This window comes from Oratosquilla oratoria, chromosome 11 (genome assembly GCF_046742065.1).
Source record: "Oratosquilla oratoria isolate Oo_2021 chromosome 11, ASM4674206v1, whole genome shotgun sequence".
In the NCBI taxonomy this organism is placed as follows: domain Eukaryota; kingdom Metazoa; phylum Arthropoda; class Malacostraca; order Stomatopoda; family Squillidae; genus Oratosquilla; species Oratosquilla oratoria.
The window spans coordinates 44195176-44215175 of NC_134787.1; the positions used below are offsets into that span (position 1 = coordinate 44195176).

The following is a 20000-nucleotide window of genomic DNA, read 5'->3' on the forward strand; positions in this document are numbered from 1 at the left end:
CTTTTTCTTCTACTGAAATTATTTTCATTTCTAACTTTCTCTCCTACTACATCTCATTTCAGTTTACCTACCACTATAATTATTTCCAATTTCTCTATCTTTCCCTAAGACTATGCCTCCTACTCGTTTTCTAACTTTGTTGGATGAGGATAAGAAGAATAAATATTCCTACGTAACCTCACGGTTACACATATTAATCCCAGCCTCCAACCCCAAGTCTCCTGCCCACACCCCCAAAGCCGAAATAAACATTCCTAATCGCCCGGTGGCAGAAACCCTCTTTTATACACAACTATCTTTTCATTTTCATACAAACATCTCTTCCCCTCCTACAACTACCGATCCCGTGCGAGCGGGTGGTCTGTCCTAGCTACTCCACTAGTCCTCTAGTCCACTAGTCCAGCCTCTCCGATCGCGACAGCAACAGATCTACTAGCCCCAAGACCTTCTCTCTCCTAGCATCGGATCGAGGATCTACAAGTTCCAAGACCTTTTCTCTCTCTAAACACTGGATCGAGGACCTCCAAATCCAGATCTCAGGCTCCCTACATTCTTGCCCGATTCGGTGAACAAAGAGAATAAGATAAAGATCACTGCGTTGATTCCCCTCCTTGGTTGTCCTTCACACCAGAACACTACATTGGGACTGCAGGTAACAGACAGTCATTGCTAGGAATCAGAGAGGGTGTGTGGGATTTGAACCCACAAGTAAGCGAATGCGAGACCAGCATGCTTCCAGTGACGCCACCAGCACACTATATCCAGGAAAACAAACCATGAAAAGGCGCCTTCACATTGGGGCCACAACATTTCCGGATTTAGTTGGAATAATCACCAGTTTTGTAACAGATACCGCAAAAATATCCTCCTACCTGAACTCATTTTTTCAGATGTAACATTGGCGAAGAACCGTGGTACATATTCTTCGAGAACCTTGAAGGAGAGTAAGTATTCTTCGAGAAGAGCCACGACGCTGTAGTAGTTTTCCACATGGCGTTTGGCTCGCTGCAGGGCTCCATGGTTACCCACTTGCCTTGTAAAAAGAGTTAGTGTTGTGTAACCTCCAGACAAACTCCTGGAGATATGTTATTATTGAAATACGATTCAAAACTCATATAATTAATACTGTGAAAAACAATCAAAACTTTTAGGTCATTGACAAAGTCACTTTTACAACATGCAATTTTCTTCTTTTGAGCTTCTTTTGTTAAATTAAGATTTTTTGGGGGTATTGTTTTTAAGTCTTAGGTTGGGTTAGTTAGGCTAGATTACGTTGGGCTGGATCGGGTTGGGTTGGGTTGATATAGATTCTGTCAGATTAGGTTGGGTTGGATTGGTTTGGGCTTGGTTGGGCTGGGTTCGGTTTAGTTGGGTTGGTATGGTTTGTGTTGGGTTGAGTTAGGTTAGGTTAGATCAAATATATTACTGATGTATTCACAAGATTAGGCTACCATAAACAATTTATTATTGTCATTACTAATGAAAGCTAAAATTACCAAGTAGAGAAGTAAATATTATGATAGGGAGGGTGTTACTCTTTGGTTTTCATCTCCAAAAACACCAACAAACTAGGGTGAGTGTTAGGGCCTGTTGGATTAACTATCATATGAAGCATAGGTAAAATGATAGACGACTTGATGAGATACAGGGAAGTTGAAAATAATTATGTGCGTATAGATTTCAAGATTCCATGTAGCGACCGTGATAATGCATTTTGTACGACGTTTCGCTTATTACATCTTTTTCAAGTACTTGAAAAAGCTGTAATAAGCGAAACGTCGTACAAATAAAGGCCCCGTCCTCATATGGTGTTTAACTCGTCAGTCTTATCGGCAACTGCTACTTTCGTGAAGAAACAAGTAGGGAATTGGCAAAAGGTCTTGGGATATCTGGCATACCGTGACACTACTGTATTCATATAAAAAAGAAAGGACATTTACCAGACAAATGGATATGCTAGATAAGAAATTTTCTTGGTTCTGTAACTTCAGTTGTATGAATCTACCTAATCATTATTTTGAATTTCTTCACATTAACTTTATTTTGATTGCTTAACTAGTATAACTCTAAAATCTGGACTTGAAACATCAAGTGCTGCCTCAGATACAAATTTAAGCACTAGATCCTGAGGCTGGACTTGGACAGCACGGACTTCGAATTGGACTTGACCTCGAAAAATGTTGAATACAGCATAAGAACATAATTTACTAAACTGTAGTACCCAGGAAAGGAACAATGCTCCTTAGGTCCTGTCTCCTATTCTATAATTTTCTAACATACCTAGACTCAAATGAATCTATGGTTCCAACATAATATACATATTTGGTTTCCAGTTATATTTAGGTACTCGTGTACTGTTTGAGCTTGTGCTATATCACCTTCTAAGCTATTCCACATATACGTCTATATGGAAAACTGTATTTCTTCACATCCTTTCCATATGTGCTCTTTCTTAATTTACTTCCATAACCTCTCAAAGCCCTCCCATCTTTAATCAGAAGACCTCTTCTATTAATGCAATCTATACCCTTTAGTGACTTGAACACTGTAATCATGTGATCTTTTTCTCTTCGATCTTTCAAAGTTGGTAGACCCAGTACTTTAAGTCTCTCTTCATATGGCTTGTCTGTCAGGCTGGGGACCAGTTTGGTTGCTGCCCTTTGTATTCTCTCAATCTTGCTTATATCATTCATTCTGTGTGGGGACCATACCACTGATGTGCATTCCAGTCTTGGACGTCTCAGGGTTTTGATGATTTTTTTTTTTCTTTATCAATTCTTCATCCATATAATAGAACATCATTTTAATTTTCTGTAATAGTCCATATGTCTTTACCACAATCCTGCTGATATGTCTGTTAGGAAACAGGTTGTCTTTTATCAACACTCCCAAGTATTTCTCCTCTTTTGCTTTTGTAATGTGTTCTCCTCTCAAGGAATGGTTTAAGGATGGACTTTTACTGCTTATTGCCCATCTCCAGTACTTTGCATTTTTTTTTTTTTTTTTTGCATTGAACTTCATTTCCCATTCTTGGCTCCATGCAAAAACAGTATCTAGATATTTTTGCAACATTCTACCATCCTCATTTTTCACTCTTCTCATGATTTTTGCATCATCTGCAAATATGTTGGCATAGCTTATTGTTCCTTTCATCATGTCATTAACATAGACAAGAAACATTATTGGTCCAACCACTGAACCTTGTGGTACTCCGCTCGCTATTGCTCTCCAGCTGGACATCTTGTCCTTTACTACTGTCCTCATGTATCTTTTCTTCAAAAAGTCTTTAAATCCACTCTAGTAGTTTGCCTCTCTTTCCTTCAAAAAGTCTTTAATCCACTCTAGTAGTTTGCCTCTCTTTCCTTCAAAAAGTCTTTAATCCACTCTAGTAGTTTGCCTCTCTTTCCTTCAAAAAGTCTTTAATCCACTCTAGTAGCTTGCCTCTCATTCCTTCAAAAGGTCTTTAATCCACTCTAGTAGTTTGCCTCTCTTTCCTTCAAAAAGTCTTTAATCCACTCTAGTAGTTTGCCTCTCTTTCCTTCAAAAAGTCTTTAATCCACTCTAGTAGCTTGCCTCTCTTTCCTTCAAAAAGTCTTTAATCCACTCTAGTAGCTTGCCTCTCTTTCCTTCAAAAAGTCTTTAATCCACTCTAGTAGTTTGCCTCTCTTTCCTTCAAAAAGTCTTTAATCCACTCTAGTAGTTTGCCTCTCTTTCCTTCAAAAAGTCTTTAATCCACTCTAGTAGCTTGCTTCTCATTCCTTCAAAAAGTCTTTAATCCACTCTTGTAGTTTGCCTCTCTTTCCTTAAAAAAAATCTTTAATCCACTCTAGTAGCTTGCCTCTCATTCCTTCAAAAGGTCTTTAATCCACTCTAGTAGCTTGCCTCTCATTCCTTCAAAAGGTCTTTAATCCACTCTAGTAGTTTGCCTCTCTTTCCTTCAAAAAGTCTTTAATCCACTCTAGTAGTTTGCCTCTCTTTCCTTCAAAAAGTCTTTAATCCACTCTAGTAGTTTGCCTCTCTTTCCTTCAAAAAGTCTTTAATCCACTCTAGTAGTTTGCCTCTCTTTCCTTCAAAAAGTCTTTAATCCACTCTAGTAGTTTGCCTCTCAGTCCTCAAACATGCTCCAGTTTCCACATAAGTCGACTGTGAGGTCGATTCTCTAGGTCCAGGTAAACATACTCCACCTACCCCTCTCTCTCTTGCAGCACATCAATCACTCTCGATTAAAAGCTTAAAAGGTTCGACACACATGACTTTCCAGATCTGAGGCCAAAAAGACTGTCAGAATGTTCATCTTTTTAAGATATTTGGTCCATCGATTTCACAATCCATTCACATAATTTCACTTTTGTGCTGGTTAGTGATACTGGCCTACAATTTAGAGGTGTTTCCTTGTTTCTACCTTTGTTAATTGGCACCACGTGTGCCCTTGTCCAACCAAGTGGCACAATGTAGGATGTAGGAGACTGCAAGAGACCATAAGGCCTATACTAGGTAGTCCCATGAATAAACTATAAACCATATATATGTGTGTATACTCTACTATAAATAGAAAGGAACTCACAAGCAGCCTGGGTGATGTCCGCAGAAATAACTCAGCTGAAGTTCCCTCAGTTTACCCCGGACAGGTAGACACTCTGGATCGCTAAGACCTATGCATGTATCCAGATTCTTCTCAAACCAAGATTTTGGTGGCCGATTGTCCAACCTCAAGTCCCTGAAAAAGAAAATTTCTGTATTCTAATTTTCAGTACTTTAAGAATTAAAAAATAAATAAAGATAAAGTTCCTAGCACTTTAAGAATTTCATAAGAATACCAAAAGGACCTGTACCCCCACGAGAAAAATTACAGATATGTAGCCTGAGCTCGTCTAGGAATCTAATATGAATACCGTAAAAGCACGAATAAGGTGCAAGGTGTGGAGCTTATGCCAGGAGGTGGGTTGCTGCGACTGAAGCAGTCACATTTCCCCTATACAATTGGACTACTGGGGCAAGTAACAGCCACTGCTGGGAATCAGAGAGGAGTGAGAGACTTGAACCCATGACTAATGAATATGTGAGCCCTGCACGCTTCCGAATGCACCACCACCACATGACCATCATAACATCTTGTCATTTGAATAAATATATACATGACATAGTATGATTCTTAGTGTCGCAATGAGTTACAATGAAAAAGCATGCAAACAAAAAAATACCCTTAATTCTTTACTACAAGGCTATAATCAGAAAAGATATATACAAAGAAGTGAACAAACCCGTTAGTTCTCCATCTGAGATCACTTCTCATGAAGTAGAAATTGGATATGAATCTCTCTACAGGATCGCGGATGAGATTCACCATGACGGGCCGTGGATATCCAAACCTGCGGAAGGAATTTCAAGCATAGCTTACATAATCAAAAGATAAAATTCCAGTACTTTGAAACTCTGATTCGCCTAGAATTGAATCACAATTCCCCGCCCCGTATGACTATACTGACTGCATGCTCCATAAAGTTGATATGTCAAGGACTTTAGTCACATCCCTATAGACCAGAGTTATGCAGCATTCTTCTATGATTGGAGACTAATCTTCACTCAAAAAAAGCTTGCTAAATTCTTTTGACTTCTACTATACCTCATTTCTACTATCCTCAAATATTTCCTTTGCCATTGGTTAGTAAAAGAAATGTGGAAGGCAGAGGTAGATGGAGTGAACATGAGGGGGCGACCGAGGATGAGATGGATGGATGGTGTGAAAGGGGCGTTGGGAAAGAGGTGGACGCTTGTTAAAGAAGGAAGGGAAAATACAAAAGATAGGGGTGAGTGGAGAATGGCCATGTGTGAATGATACTGTGATGCATGGAAGGGAGTGAATGGGGGATAGGGGGCTTAGGGTGTGGTTATGTGTGAATTATATTTCGATGCATTCCCCCAAAAATTTTCTCCTCATTTTCAATGTATCTGCATGAAGAGGCGGAAAGGGGAGATCACCAATTGAATGAATCGGCCTTGCTGTAGATGTTCTGTGTCTTGCTGCATTGTTTCTGACCCAGGGCAATGGGCGAGATGCAGGGACGACCCATCATCCAAGAGAAGACAAGAGGAGAGGGAGTAAGGGGAGGTGAATGGGACTGTAATGGGTGGGAGTGGGATTATGCCTTTTGACATTGGCACCCCCCTTGTAAGGGGGAAAAAGCTCTTGGTGAAACCGTCACTAACCATTACCAACCATGCACGTGATCCACACACATGCAACATGGTACTCGTCTTTGGCAAAACCCCCAATCTTGCAGACCTCACCAATTTCCTAATCTCAAAACAGTTTGACTTAATGCGGCGGAAACATCTTGTCATCATTTGAGCTACCAATTTATCACATTTATAATGTTCATAGCTTAAGTTTACATTTTGATCAACCGTACCTGATATTAAGCAAGATTCTATTACATTTCTTTCATGTAGGATCTTTCCTTTGGCTAAAATTGTTGCCTTGGAACAATCAATAAGATGGTTGTATAATGCTTTGTGTTGAAATAATGCATTATTTTCCTGGATAGGTCTCACACTATATATTGGAAAAATTTTGTTCCCAAGTTTTTCCCGGTTTGTTCAATATAAAATTTGTTACAGTCTTGGCATGAAATTTGATAAACAACACCGTTGTTGTCAGGCGGGCTGTTCTTAATTAGAATTTTCTTAATGGTGTGGTCATATTTAAAATCTACTTTGATATCCAATTTCTTGAGTATGTTGATTGCAATACTACGAAAGCTTTCATGAAAAGGAAGACCAGGTGTGTTAATTTGATTATGTTTTTCTTGTTCTTGATTGCGTGCTTTGTAGAAACGTTTCTTGGCAGTATTGTGACATTGATTAAGAATATGAGGATTGGACAACTCCAAGAGCTTCTTGACAGCGTAATCTACCTATTTACCTATCTACCTTTCATCTACCGCCTCTACACCACAGGACGTGTGCGCATATGCACATGCATATCGCAGCACCAGGAAGCAGAGCGATGTGGTAGTCTGACCTCACGAGACCATAAGGGTCAAGACGTCGCGGTCGAGTTCTATTGTCCATCATCAAGGTCATGACCTCTCAGGGACGCACAGCTGTTCACCAAACGGCTAACCAATGCTATTGCCATTCCAGAATAAATATTCCTTAAGGTTATTCTCTCCTGTCCAATTCGGACATATTGTACAAATATCACACAACTATGTATAATCTTCTCCTTAATTATGTAGGTCATGTAAAACCCATTCAACTGTCTAGTCTCACTGGAAACAGCGTTTATGTAAATAAATGCCTCGTCGGCAACCTTGCCACGATCCATGTATATAAGGAAATGCTCTCTTCGGAGAGCGGGATTTTTATACAATAAACGGCAGAAGAACTAACCGTTGTCTCGCCTCGAAAAGCCGCTCGCATCAAGCCAGCTACCATAACTTCAATGTGTTATCTTGAACCTCCAAGCAACATGAGAGGGATATCTTAACTTTTCTCCAATATTCCGGATAGTTCTAATTTCGTCATAAAAAAGATTCAGTATCTGAAATCCTGTAAGCTCTCCCCCTTCGCCCCCTGCGGTTGCTATCTGATACTCACATTTAAACACAACTCTATATCTCTTATTTAGTCTGAAGATGTAATATACGAAAGTACTTACTGTCTACAAGTTTCTCTTCTCCTGTGGTTATTTTGCATTTTTGTGTCATGGTGATGGGATTGTATATATATATATAATATATATATATATATATATATATACTATAATAAAGTAGTAGCCTCTGTCTGCCTGTTTGTTTGTTTGTTCACGAACTCCTCTTGGAGATAGACTTCCATAACTATATATATTCTGATACCCTATCACTCCAGGTACTTGTATAACTATATTTCATTTAAAAAAAATTGATTAGGGTTAAGGGTTGAAGTTAGGTGGTTTATGGTGTGGTAACACGCCACTACTGTAGTTTCCCCTTAACTCGCGTAGTATTTTTGTGACATAAGAATTAATATGATTAAACAAACCATTTTATGTGTCCATAAATATTATCTATATTTGTGAAATTAATGTTACCACAAACCATGATAACTTTTGTAAGAAAGCATGTAAATGTAAAACGATTGTATAATTTTACCAAATGTTGAAATATTGGTTATTTTTATTTAATTTTAGTGCCACAAACCATGATAACTTTCGTAAGAAGAAAACATATAAATGTAAAATGATTGTATAATTTTACAAAATGTTGAAATATTGGTTATTTTTATTTAATTTTAGTGCGGGCGGAAATGATTATTCACAAACTCTTCCTAGGTTTTTGCAGATAAACCCCATATAACAATATATATTCTGAAGATGAATAAATGAGATACCTTTCTTCACCTTTAACTGCAGACATTTATTGTCAATCCACACACACACACGCACGCAAACGAATGTGTACATATGATATTTGTATTTGTGTATGCATGTATTTTCAAACTAAGGCTTCCCAAACTTCGTGGGGGGGGGGAGGCGCACACCTGGGAGAGGGGAGTGTTTAAAGCCATATTTCATTTAAAAAATTTTTTTTAGAGTTAATGGTTAAAGTTAGGTGGGATATGGTTAGGTTAGGGATTATTCACGAACTCGCAGCACCGCGCGGGTAATTTGGCTAATATATATATATATATATATATATATATATATATATATATATATATATATATATATATATATATATATATATGTATGTATGTATCCTGGATCCGCCAGTGCTCCCTTGTCTGGAAGAAATAGCCCTTGGTACATGTATGCACCTATCAAAACACCCCAAAAGATATTCTGATAAAACATATCAAAACAATCGGTTTAGAATAAAATATAGATATAATTCTAAATATGGAGCACTGCATAGACTGTTTACGAAACGAGAGCGGCTCTGGCGATGCCATGAAGGCCGCGAATGCGCACAAACACAATTGCAAGCTGCAGTTCTTGGAACCGTAGTAGTGTAAACACTTGCTAACCTGCTCACATTGAAGTAGTACATGTGTCTATCGTAGCCTTTAGCCCCTTTGCGGGTTTTCCTGTAGAGTCTGGCTACTAACTTTTTCTGTTCTTTGGCGTCTAAGCGATGCTTGTCATAGGTATCAGATAGTTTGTAGATAAAGCTGTTCCTTTTTTCCATCCTGAAACATTGAAATGTGAAAAGTATTCATGGGATACACTAGGAAAATATGTTGACAGAAGACTCACAGATTTATATATATATATATATGTGTGTGTGTGTGTGTGTGTGTGTGTGTGTGTGTGTGTGTGTGTGTGTGTGTGTGTGTGTGTGTGTGTGTGTGAAAGAGAATACCAGACATAGAAATAACGAAGAACCGTCGAGACTAGATGTAATATTTACATCAGAGCCTGAAATTGTGGACATTGGAAGTCTTAAAGCATCCAGTGATTACTTCTTTATATATTTTGCTCCCATCTCAAGCAAGCTAAAGTTACTTGAGTCCCATTCCCCGCAGCATTTTTTTTTTTTTTTTTTTTTTTTTGTGAGAGTTTGGCGCCAACTGGTTGGTAGTGCCTTATTGAGTCTAAGTATCCTCGATTTCCTTTATTAGATGAGAATAATGTATACGTTCTCATTCAATAGTCAGAACAGTTCACCACACATACAAGTCATTCATACTGAAAGTTTTGTCTTCATAAGCCAATCATACTGGAAGTTGTCTTCGCACGCTTCCCATACTCGAAATGTTGCTATATTTTAAAATGTCTCAATTTATCAATTGACTTCAGTTTATTTACTATGTTGTTATTATTGTGTCTTTACGTTTTGTATTAAGTTTAATACGTTTTTTTTTTTTTTTTCTTCTTCCCTCTGCATCGCCTTTTGTTTTCACATTTATTGTTTTGTTGGAGAGCACGCGGCTTCTCATAGCCCCTGCGCGCTTTCCACTTATTTTGGCTAGCATAAATTAGGTTATTTAGGATTACCTGTCCCTTTCCTTATAACTATTAATTATCTCACAAGACTAGAATTGCACCAACTCCTGTCCCGACATCATACTACATTCCTCAAGCAAATTAACAATAGGAAAATTCGCGCGCCAAAACCACTGCACCACACTTTGTTGACTCTGCGCCCTGCGTCGCGTCACTTAGTAACTTCTCGACCTTCTCACTAACCATATACCGGATGGAGGGATGAAACGGCCGGTCTCTGCAAGTTGCATCCAGTGATCCTGCATTGTGGGGCCAGTGTGCCCACGCAAACCACTCCTAGAGTGCATAAGGCGTGAATAGAATGTAAATTTTGTGAACTGTGTTCAAGATATAAATTTACCCCCTCGTGAATTCTGCGGTAACCCACGAGGATCCAGCTGCCGGTTATCGCACGTCGCATCCAGTGATTCTGCATTGTGGGGCCTTTGTACCCACGTAAATAACTGCTAAACTGCATAGAATGTGGACAGATAGCAAAAATCTTGTGAATCGTGTTCAAGGTATGGAAATTTACCCCCGCGTGAACCCTAGTGTAATCCTCGAAGGATATAGTTTGGGTCCCACCATCCCAGACAATGCAATCATCAGATCCGTGATTATCAAAGGTATCATGTTCGTCTGAGAGTGTTTCTCCATCAAAAGACTCTACCAAGCTAGTGCTGCATCACCATGATCAATACAGAAATGTTTTACGGTGAGATATTTGTGCTATTTTAGCTTTAGGTACTATAGCGCGCAGGATTAGTCTAGGACGGGTCTCTCCGACCATGTACATGTATATTATCTTATGTTCAGACATCCTCACCAATTTATTAAAGAAATAAGTGATTGTAGAAAATTTTATGATCGTGATTGATCATGTTACTTTAATATTTGATCATTATGGTTATACCTTGAATTGCAATAAATGTCAAAATAATTTTTAATTGATGTGGACTTTTTCTGTGAAACTAAAATTTGACAATACAGTGCATTAAGTTTCTATGTATAACGTGAGTTTTACTCGTTTAAGGCCCAAGGTATGCTTTTTACGTCGTGAGTAATTCACAGATATTTCCACGTATCACTTCTCTGGTCCTTCAAAACTACATGTTTGTATTGCAGGAGCGTCCACGGTGCCGGTTTGTTCCCGAAGTTTCCTAGACTTCAACTCCCAACTATAGCTATCTCCCTTCTCTAATTTCCTATGTGTGAGGAATTCTCATGCTGGCTGACACCTTTTCTTCTTCCGCTGGCGGTAGACTGAACAACCCCTTGTGGTTCATCTAGTGGAGGTGTGAGAGCGTGAGGAGATTGAGTAACTTTTTAAACAAAACTTGATTTGAATGCGTAAGACCTCGAACGTCCATAACGAATTCCCTAAATGACGTCATGACCACGCGAGTATATAAATACTACAGACGAGTATGCAAGTTAGTGGAGAGTCAGAGACACAAAGTGGGTTAGGAGTAGAGAAGGTAGAATGTAGAAGAAACAAGAATATAGGCCCTCTAGAGTCCAAAATTTAGGGTCGATCGTAAACGTGATGGAAGGAACCATCACCGTCTTGAAGTTGGCTCACCGTCAACTAGGGTTGCAAACCGTCCTTTATTTCAAAGGACAGTCCTTTATTCAGCACTATTTGTCCTTGTCCTTTATTGAGATTTGAAATGACACTAGTTGTCCTTTATTTTGAAATTGTTGTGACTGGTAGTTCAATCCTACTCTTGAGATATGATGATTGCAAAAGCGTTTACTTCTTGTAAGAGTGCAGACTGTCAACTCCGCATTCTGCACAATACCAGACGCACAGAGCGGCAGACCGCAGTCCAGGGTGTAAAATTAACCTCATTTTATGTATAACTCAGTTTTTCATTAAAAAAAAAAAGACACTAATTTTGGGAAAACCAGAAAATCGTAAAGTATGTTACTAAATATGAGAACCACCACCAAGAAAAAATAAAAGGAAAATAATAGAGAAAGAAAGGAGGTGCCATTGGACGTTTGGAAAGGCAATACTTCCGCCTATCAACTGAACTCACGAAGAACCAAAACAAATATGGCGTATTATACAACAATGTAATGATGACACCCTTCACAAAATCGAGCCGTAATGTGTCATAAATACCAGAAGAGCAGTGAAATCTATGTGGGAAATTTTTTATTAGCAGTGCCAATATTTCATGTTAACAGATATTTGGAAAAACAGAAAAGATTTCGATGAAATTCAAAATTCGACGTATTATCAAACATAAGCTTCGTAGGCCATTCATTTCCCAAAGTTTCAGAAATTTGTAGAAGTAGTAGAACACTTGAAGCTAGAAGGAAAGCATAGAATAAAGATGGATGAACTTCTTGATGAAGTAGTATTATTCAAAGAAACTTCAACACTATCAAAAGCTCTGAACTCTTCATAAGCTCAGCAATAACCAGAAAGTGGTATTTTGTTTTGAAATCTATGGACTTTAAATGTATCAATGTTTTCAAAATAGTTTCTTTTGTACAATCGATTCCTGGAACATCATCTAGAGTTTTTAGTATAATGTCATCTAAATGGTGAGATGAAAGGAACTAATGCTCTGTTGAATTAAGAACGAACTTCTCATACATTTTAACATAAAAAGTAGTTATTTGGAATTCGCTAAAAACAGCAAAGATGATACAAATTTTCTGAAGGCAGCAAAAAGCCAGGGCAAATATAGTTCTAAAGATTAGAATCCTTTGATCAAGGTAAAATAAATGTCTTCTCATTCTTGTTTTTATATTTTTATTTAGGTAAGAGAAATGTGATTTTGAACTGCATTTAATATAGGCATCTATTATGATCTATAGCCACTTAAATAAATATCAGTAAAGATTTTATGTCCTTTATTGTAGCTTAACAGAGTTGGCAACCCTACCGTCAACCCTATACATCAACGCCCAAGCCTGGATCAAGTCATCTAAATCCCATCTTATATCAACATATTTGAAGATCATTCTACGTTACTTCTAGAAGACTCTCGGGAATGATTGTTATTTCACAGTCACCGTCAACAACTTGGTAAATAGTTTATCATCATTACTATAAACTAATGTATCTGTAAAGAAATGAAATCGAAAGTAAAAGTGATAAAAGAAAAGGCTAATCGTAGCGAAAATCAAATAATATTCTCCCTTTGTCACTTCCTCCCTAGTTGATATTGTGCTCTAATTTTTATATACTATTTGATATTTCATAATTGCTTTCATATTCATCAATAAGTAAGGTTCTTAGTAATAAAGTTTTATAAATGGTACATACATATACCAAGGCTTTTTCCCCCTTCCAAGGGAGGTAGCCAAAAAGAAAAAGGCATAAAAACACTCCCACCCATTTCATCCCCAAATACACTCCACACCCTTCCCACCCTTCCTCTCATCTGAGCCCCTCCTGGATGACGGGTCATCCCTGCACCCCGCCCACCGCCCTGGGTCAGAAGCAGTGTCGCAAGACACAGTACATCCACAGCAAGGCCGCTTCATTTAATCGGCGACCCCCCCTCTCCGTCCCCCTTTGCATATAAGGCGAGGACGGGGAGAAATCCCTTCGGGCTGCGTCAAAATTTACTCACACATACTACCCCACCCCCCACCCCCCCGCCCATTCCTCCTCATGCAGTCACAACATCATCCATATACAACCATTCTCCACTCACCTCTGTCTTCCGTCCTCTCCCTTCCTTCCTCAACAGACATTCCCCTCTTCCCCAAAGCCCCCTTCACCCCATCCATCCACCTCATCCTAGGACGTCCCCTCATGTTCACTCCCTCCACATCTGCCTTCCATACCTCTTTTACTAGTCTTTCTTCACTCATTCTTTCCATGTGTCCAAACCATCCTAATATTCTTTCATCAACCCTATCTCCCAAATCCTTTTTTACCCCTGTTCTCCTCCTCACCTCCTCATTTCTCACTCTATCCAGCCTAGTAACCCCCATCATACTTCTCAGACACCTCATCTCAAACACATTCAAACTCCTTCTCTCTTCTTCTCTTATGTTCCACGTTTCTGCCCCATACAGTGCTGTTGGCACAATCACTCCTTCATACAGTCTCCTCTTCGCATCCATTCCCAAATGTCTATTCCTCATTACACTCTTTAAACCACCAAGGCATTTACTCGCTTCTCTCAATCTACATTCTACCTCCACCTTCACTCCACCTTTTCCTGCTACACTTGCACCCAAGTATCTAAAACTATCCACTTCCTCCAGTCGCTCTCCCTTAATGCTCACTTCCAGTCTACTGCCACTTTCACCCCTTGTACATCTCATCACCTTACTTTTACCCACATTTATCTTTAGCTTTCTTCTATCACATACTCTCCCAAACTCTGCCACCAGCTTCCTCAATCCCTCCTCTGACCCTGCCACAAGCGCAGTGTCGTCCGCAAACAACAGCTGGCTCACCTCCCACTTTTCTCCATTTTCTTTAACCATCTCCAATCCCTGACTCACTACCCTAGCATTCACCTCTCGCACCACTCCATCCATGTATAAGTTGAACAGCCAGGGCGACATAACGCATCCTTGACGAAGTCCCACCTTTACTTCAAACCACTCACTCTCTCCATTTCTAATCCTAACACATGCTCTACTACTCACATAAAAACTCTTGACAGCTCCCAAAAGCTTTCCTCCTATCCCATAAATCTGCATAACCTCCCACAGTGCCTTTCTGTCTACCCTATCATAAGCTTTTTCCAGATCCATAAAAGCCCAAAAAACATCCCTCCCCTTTCCTATAGCTTTCTCACATATCTGTCTTACCACAAAGATCTGATCTACACAACCTCTACCCGTCCTAAATCCACACTGTTCCTCACCAATTACTCCTTCTGTTCCTCTCCTAATCCTCTCAATTAAGATCCTCCCATAAGCCTTCCCTACTACACTCAACAGGCTAATCCCTCTGAAACTACTACATTCACACTTGTCCCCTTTTCCCTTGTAAAGAGGATCTATACAGGCACTACTCCAGTCCTCCGGTACTCTACCCTCTCTCCAGTAAACATTAAATAACCTCACCAACCAGTCCACCATCACTGAACCTCCCTTTTTCAGACATTCTGCATGACATCCATCCAGACCAGGTGCCTTACCTGCTTTCATCATCTTTACAACTACCTTCACCTCATCCTTCCTTATTTCTCCTCCATTCTCCTCACTCATCACTCTCATTTTCTTCGCATTTCCCACTGCAGCTATCTTTCCTTCCCTATCCTCCTTCACATTCAGCAACTCCCTAAAATATTCTGCCCATCTTCCCCTCACTGCCATCTCTTCCATTATCATCTCTCCATCTGTACCTTTTACCTTTTCTTCCCTACTTGATTCGCCTCCTCTTCCTCTCTTAATTTCTTTCCAAAACATCTTTTTATTACTTTCAAAATTTTCTGTCATACTCCTACCCCATTTCACATCTGCTCTCCTCTTTGCCTCCTTTACCTTTTGCTTTACTTCTCTTTTCTTTTCTTTGTACGTCTCATATGACTCCCCTGTCCTCTTTTGTAACCAATCTGTGAAAGCTCGCTTCTTCTCTTCTACAACCTTCTTTGTTTCCTCATCCCACCATTCACTACCCTTTCTTCTATTTCCCCCTGTCCTTCTTGTTCCACACACCATCCTTGCACACTTTAAGACTCCCTCCTTGAACCATCCCCATTCCTCCTCCACACCCATCTCTGCTCTATCCTTTACTCCCTCCCATTCCTCCTTCAGCTTCTTTTCGTACTCCTTCTCCTTTTCCTTTTCATTCAAGGAGTTCACTCTAAGAACCTCCCTACCTTTTGTCCCTTTCCTCCTTCTCCATCTATCCTCCACTCTCAGCTTACCTTCCACCAAAAAATGATCTGATATTCCCCCACCCTCTCCCCTTAGCACATGTACATCCTTAACTCTTCCTATCATAATCCTATTTACCACTACATAATCCATTAGCGCTCTATCTACCACCCTTCCCTCCACCACCCTCTCCCATGTGTACTTATGCTTGACTTTCTTCCGAAACACTGTATTTGCTATCATCAACTCTCTTTCTAGACACATTTCCACCATCAACTCTCCACTACGATTCTTTCCTGGAACTCCACACTTCCCAACCACTCCATCGATTGGACCATTTCCCACCCTAGCATTAAGGTCTCCCAGTACTATTACATTGACATTTCTTCCTAAACCCTCTATGCACTCATTTAAATCTATCCAAAAGGCCTCCCTTTCTTCCATGCTCTTCTCACTGCCAGGCCCATATGCACTTACAAAGACCCACATCTCCTTTCCCAGTTTCACCTTCATCCACATTATCCTTGAGGAAACCTCCTTCCACTCCACTACACGTTTACCTATCTCCTCACTTACTAGAATAGCCACCCCTTCCCTCCCTCGCCCTCTCTTCACTCCTGATAACCTCCCACTTACACTCCCAAACTTACACTCACCCTTCCCTTTCAACTTAGTTTCACTCAAAGCCAACACATCCATCTTTCTTCTCACAAACATACTACCTATCTCTTCCCTTTTACTCTCATCTGTACCACACCCACGCACATTAAAAGACCCAAACCTTTGGGTGCTGGCCCGAGGCCCGCCAGCACCCCTTAGGCCGGTCCTTGTCTTTTTAGAAATCTGCCCCTTGGGGCGCCCGGGAGAAGGATGCCTAGTCCCTCTCTCCGTCCATTTCTTCTCGCCTCTTACGATCCAAGTGGGAAACTTGGTGGCAGTATTCTTTTCCCCCACCACAGGGAATTCCCCCATCACAGAAAGAGAATACTCAGAGAAATGGTACAGGACAGCAACAAGGGGTTTGGGGACGGCATAACGGAGGGACAGTCGTAGCATAAAAGTGTCATCATTTCTCTATGAACAGAATTTCTTCTATCATAGACAAAATGATGTGTGGCTCTGGTCCGTAGGGGCGCCCCATATAGACCCTAAAGTATCGACTGCATGCTACTTTGCCACAATAACAAGCAGCCAATACCCCAGACGGTATGGTAAATGTTCAAAATGTTTCTCCTATCCTCTTAAATTGATATGAACCTGGATAAACATGATTATTAACTTTATTTGATTAGGACTTGAATATTTTAGTAATCAAGTCTTAAAGGAGTGACATAACACATACATACATACATACATACATACATACATACATACATACATACATACATACGCGTAAGTAACCACTAGGAAAAGTAAACTTACGCATTTGTGAACACACGCTCCTAGTGTTTTTATTGCATACATACATACATACATACACACATACATACATACATACATACATATATACATACATACATACGCGTAAGTAACCACTTGGAAAAGTAAACTAACTTCGCTAGTTTACTTTTCTTAGTGGTTACTTACGCATTTGTGAACACACGCTCCTAGTTTTTTTATTGCATACATACATACATACATACATACATACACACATACATACATACATACATACAAACACACATACGCACATACTGATGAACTGCCCAGGCATTACCACTCAAATCGCCAATAGGCAAACTGGCCAATCACACATACGCATACAGAGACAAACTATCTAGACATAGTCAGAATAGACAAACTAGCCAAATATCCATACCAGGATTCATTTCAGTCAGTATGTCAAGAAAATCTACCAGAATTTTAGTCTCTTTGTAAAATGTCTGTAATTTTAGCTAGCTGATATTTGAATTGACTGGGTGAACCAGGAAATTAACATGTTGCCTGAAAAGTTCAGTCACTTTCCAAATTGTCTGAATTTAGATAGTGACTGTAACGTGTGTATATATGTATATATATATATATATATATATATATATATATATATATATATATATATATATATACATACATATACCAAGGGCTTTGTCCCCCTTACAAGGTTGGTAGCCAAAGTCAAATGACATAATTCCATTCCCCACCCATTCCACTCCCTTCCACCACCCCTCCTTCCCTCTCATCATGGCTCCTCCTGCATGACGGGTCATCCCTGCATCTCGCCCACCGCCCTGGATCAAAAGCAACGCAGCACGACGCAGCACATCCGTGTGGTAGGGGAGAAAGAATATTGGCACCGAGTGTTCCCACTTGGGTCGTAAAAGGTGACTATATATATATATATATATATATATATATATATATATATATATATATATATATATATATATATATATATATATATATATATGACACACAGGAACCCACAGTCGGAGAAAGTAAACTTTGAATAAAGAAGAATCCTATATTTCGGCTATCAACTGTAGCCCTCTTCAGGAAAGTACCTAGAGGGCTACAGTTGTTAGCCGAAATATAGGATTCTTCTTTATTAAAAAAAAAAATATATATATATATATATATATATATATATATATATATATATATACATATATATATATATATACATATATATATACATATATATATATATATACATATATATATATATATATACACACACACACCTTGACTGTGTGTTATCGCCGCGGTTCAAACCGCTAGTGTGAACAGGCCCTTAAAACGAGCCCAAAACCAAATGCCCGTACCTACACGTCCAGGGCTAGTGTAACCATTCAGATACTGACCTCATTAGTAAAGCCTGTGTAGTGGTGGAACCGCACTTGGGGACGCGGTTGTAGATCATCACCCTCGCATCCGGGGGGGTCACGTTCGCCGCCGAGAAGGTGACTCTTGTGTCCTCTAGCGGAGAAACAACTTGGAATTAACTCGAACACACACACACGCACACATACACAAACACATATGCACATACATACACACACACATGCACGCATACACACTTACACACACCGGTTTGCTGGTGTAGTGGTACTTAGTTCGCCACCCGCCTAGGGATGAAAAACATCGCAGCGCTACAATCTCGGGCCCATCTCTGTTGGGCAAAGAGTTGAGTGTATGTGTGTGTTTGTGTATGTATATATATATGTGTGTGTGTGTGTGTGTGTGTGTGTGTGTGTGTGTGTGTGTGTGTGTGTGTGTGTGTGTGTGTGTGTGTGTGTGTGTGTGTGTGTGTGTGTCTATGTGTAAACACACACACACACACACATACATATATATATATGTATATATAAATACATTTATATATACACATATATATATATATATATATATATATATAAACACACACACAAAACACACACACACACACACACACACACACACACACACACACACACACACACACACACAGAATATCAAGAAAATACACAATTGGAACCAAGGAAGTAAAGAAAGTAGGATCCGAAAAAGACTTGGGAGTTATTATCACAAACGACTTGTCCTATGATACACAGATTAACAAAATTGTCGGGGAGACTTACAACTTGCTAAGATCAATAAAAGTGGCTTTTGCTTACCTGGACGAAGACATGATAAAAAAAATATTGGTTACATTGATAAGGCCTAGACTAGAGTATGCGGCGACATTGTGGTCCCCCAGTACCAAAAAGAACATAAAGAAAATAGAAAGAATCCAAAGAGCAGCTACAAAAATGGCACCTGCACTTGCAAACCTATCATACGAGGAGAGATTGGCTAAATTGGAGCTACCGACACTGGAGCAAAGAAGAGAGAGAGGAGACCTACTGACCATCTACAGAATCATGAAAGGCACAGAGATACTTGATAGAGAAGAATTACTAAACTGGGACAAGAGAAACACAAGAGGACATGGAAGGAAATTAAGAAAACACAGCTATAGAAGAGAACTGAAGAAAAACAGTTTTCCACATAGAGTTTTAGACACTTGGAACAAACTGGATAATGAAATAGTAAGCGCAAAAACCATTCACGAGTTTAAAAGCAAACTAGACACTGAGAGATACAATGGCGGGACAACACAAGCATAGCTCCCCTTCCCGCAAAATACAACTAGGTAAATACAACTAGGTAAATACACACACACACACACACACACACATATATACAGTATATTATATATATGTATATATATATATAATATATAATATATATATAATATATACAGATTTTTATA

The 20000-nt window shown here is 39.4% G+C and overlaps 1 protein-coding gene across 1 annotated transcript in view; it reads right to left on the reverse strand.

The window, feature by feature from the left end:
- Positions 1-18629, reverse strand: part of LOC143030036 (uronyl 2-sulfotransferase homolog pip-like) — a 21684-nt gene extending 3055 nt beyond the window's left edge. Inside the window, exons 1-7 of the mRNA XM_076193241.1 lie at positions 18571-18629; positions 10500-10644; positions 10110-10261; positions 9007-9168; positions 5262-5369; positions 4565-4717; positions 873-1033 (exon numbers count right to left, since the gene is read on the reverse strand). Of these exons, the coding sequence (XP_076049356.1) occupies positions 873-1033; positions 4565-4717; positions 5262-5369; positions 9007-9168; positions 10110-10261; positions 10500-10644; positions 18571-18629 (940 nt within the window). The remainder of the gene's footprint in view (positions 1-872; positions 1034-4564; positions 4718-5261; positions 5370-9006; positions 9169-10109; positions 10262-10499; positions 10645-18570) is intronic.
- Positions 18630-20000: the final 1371 nt, after the last annotated feature.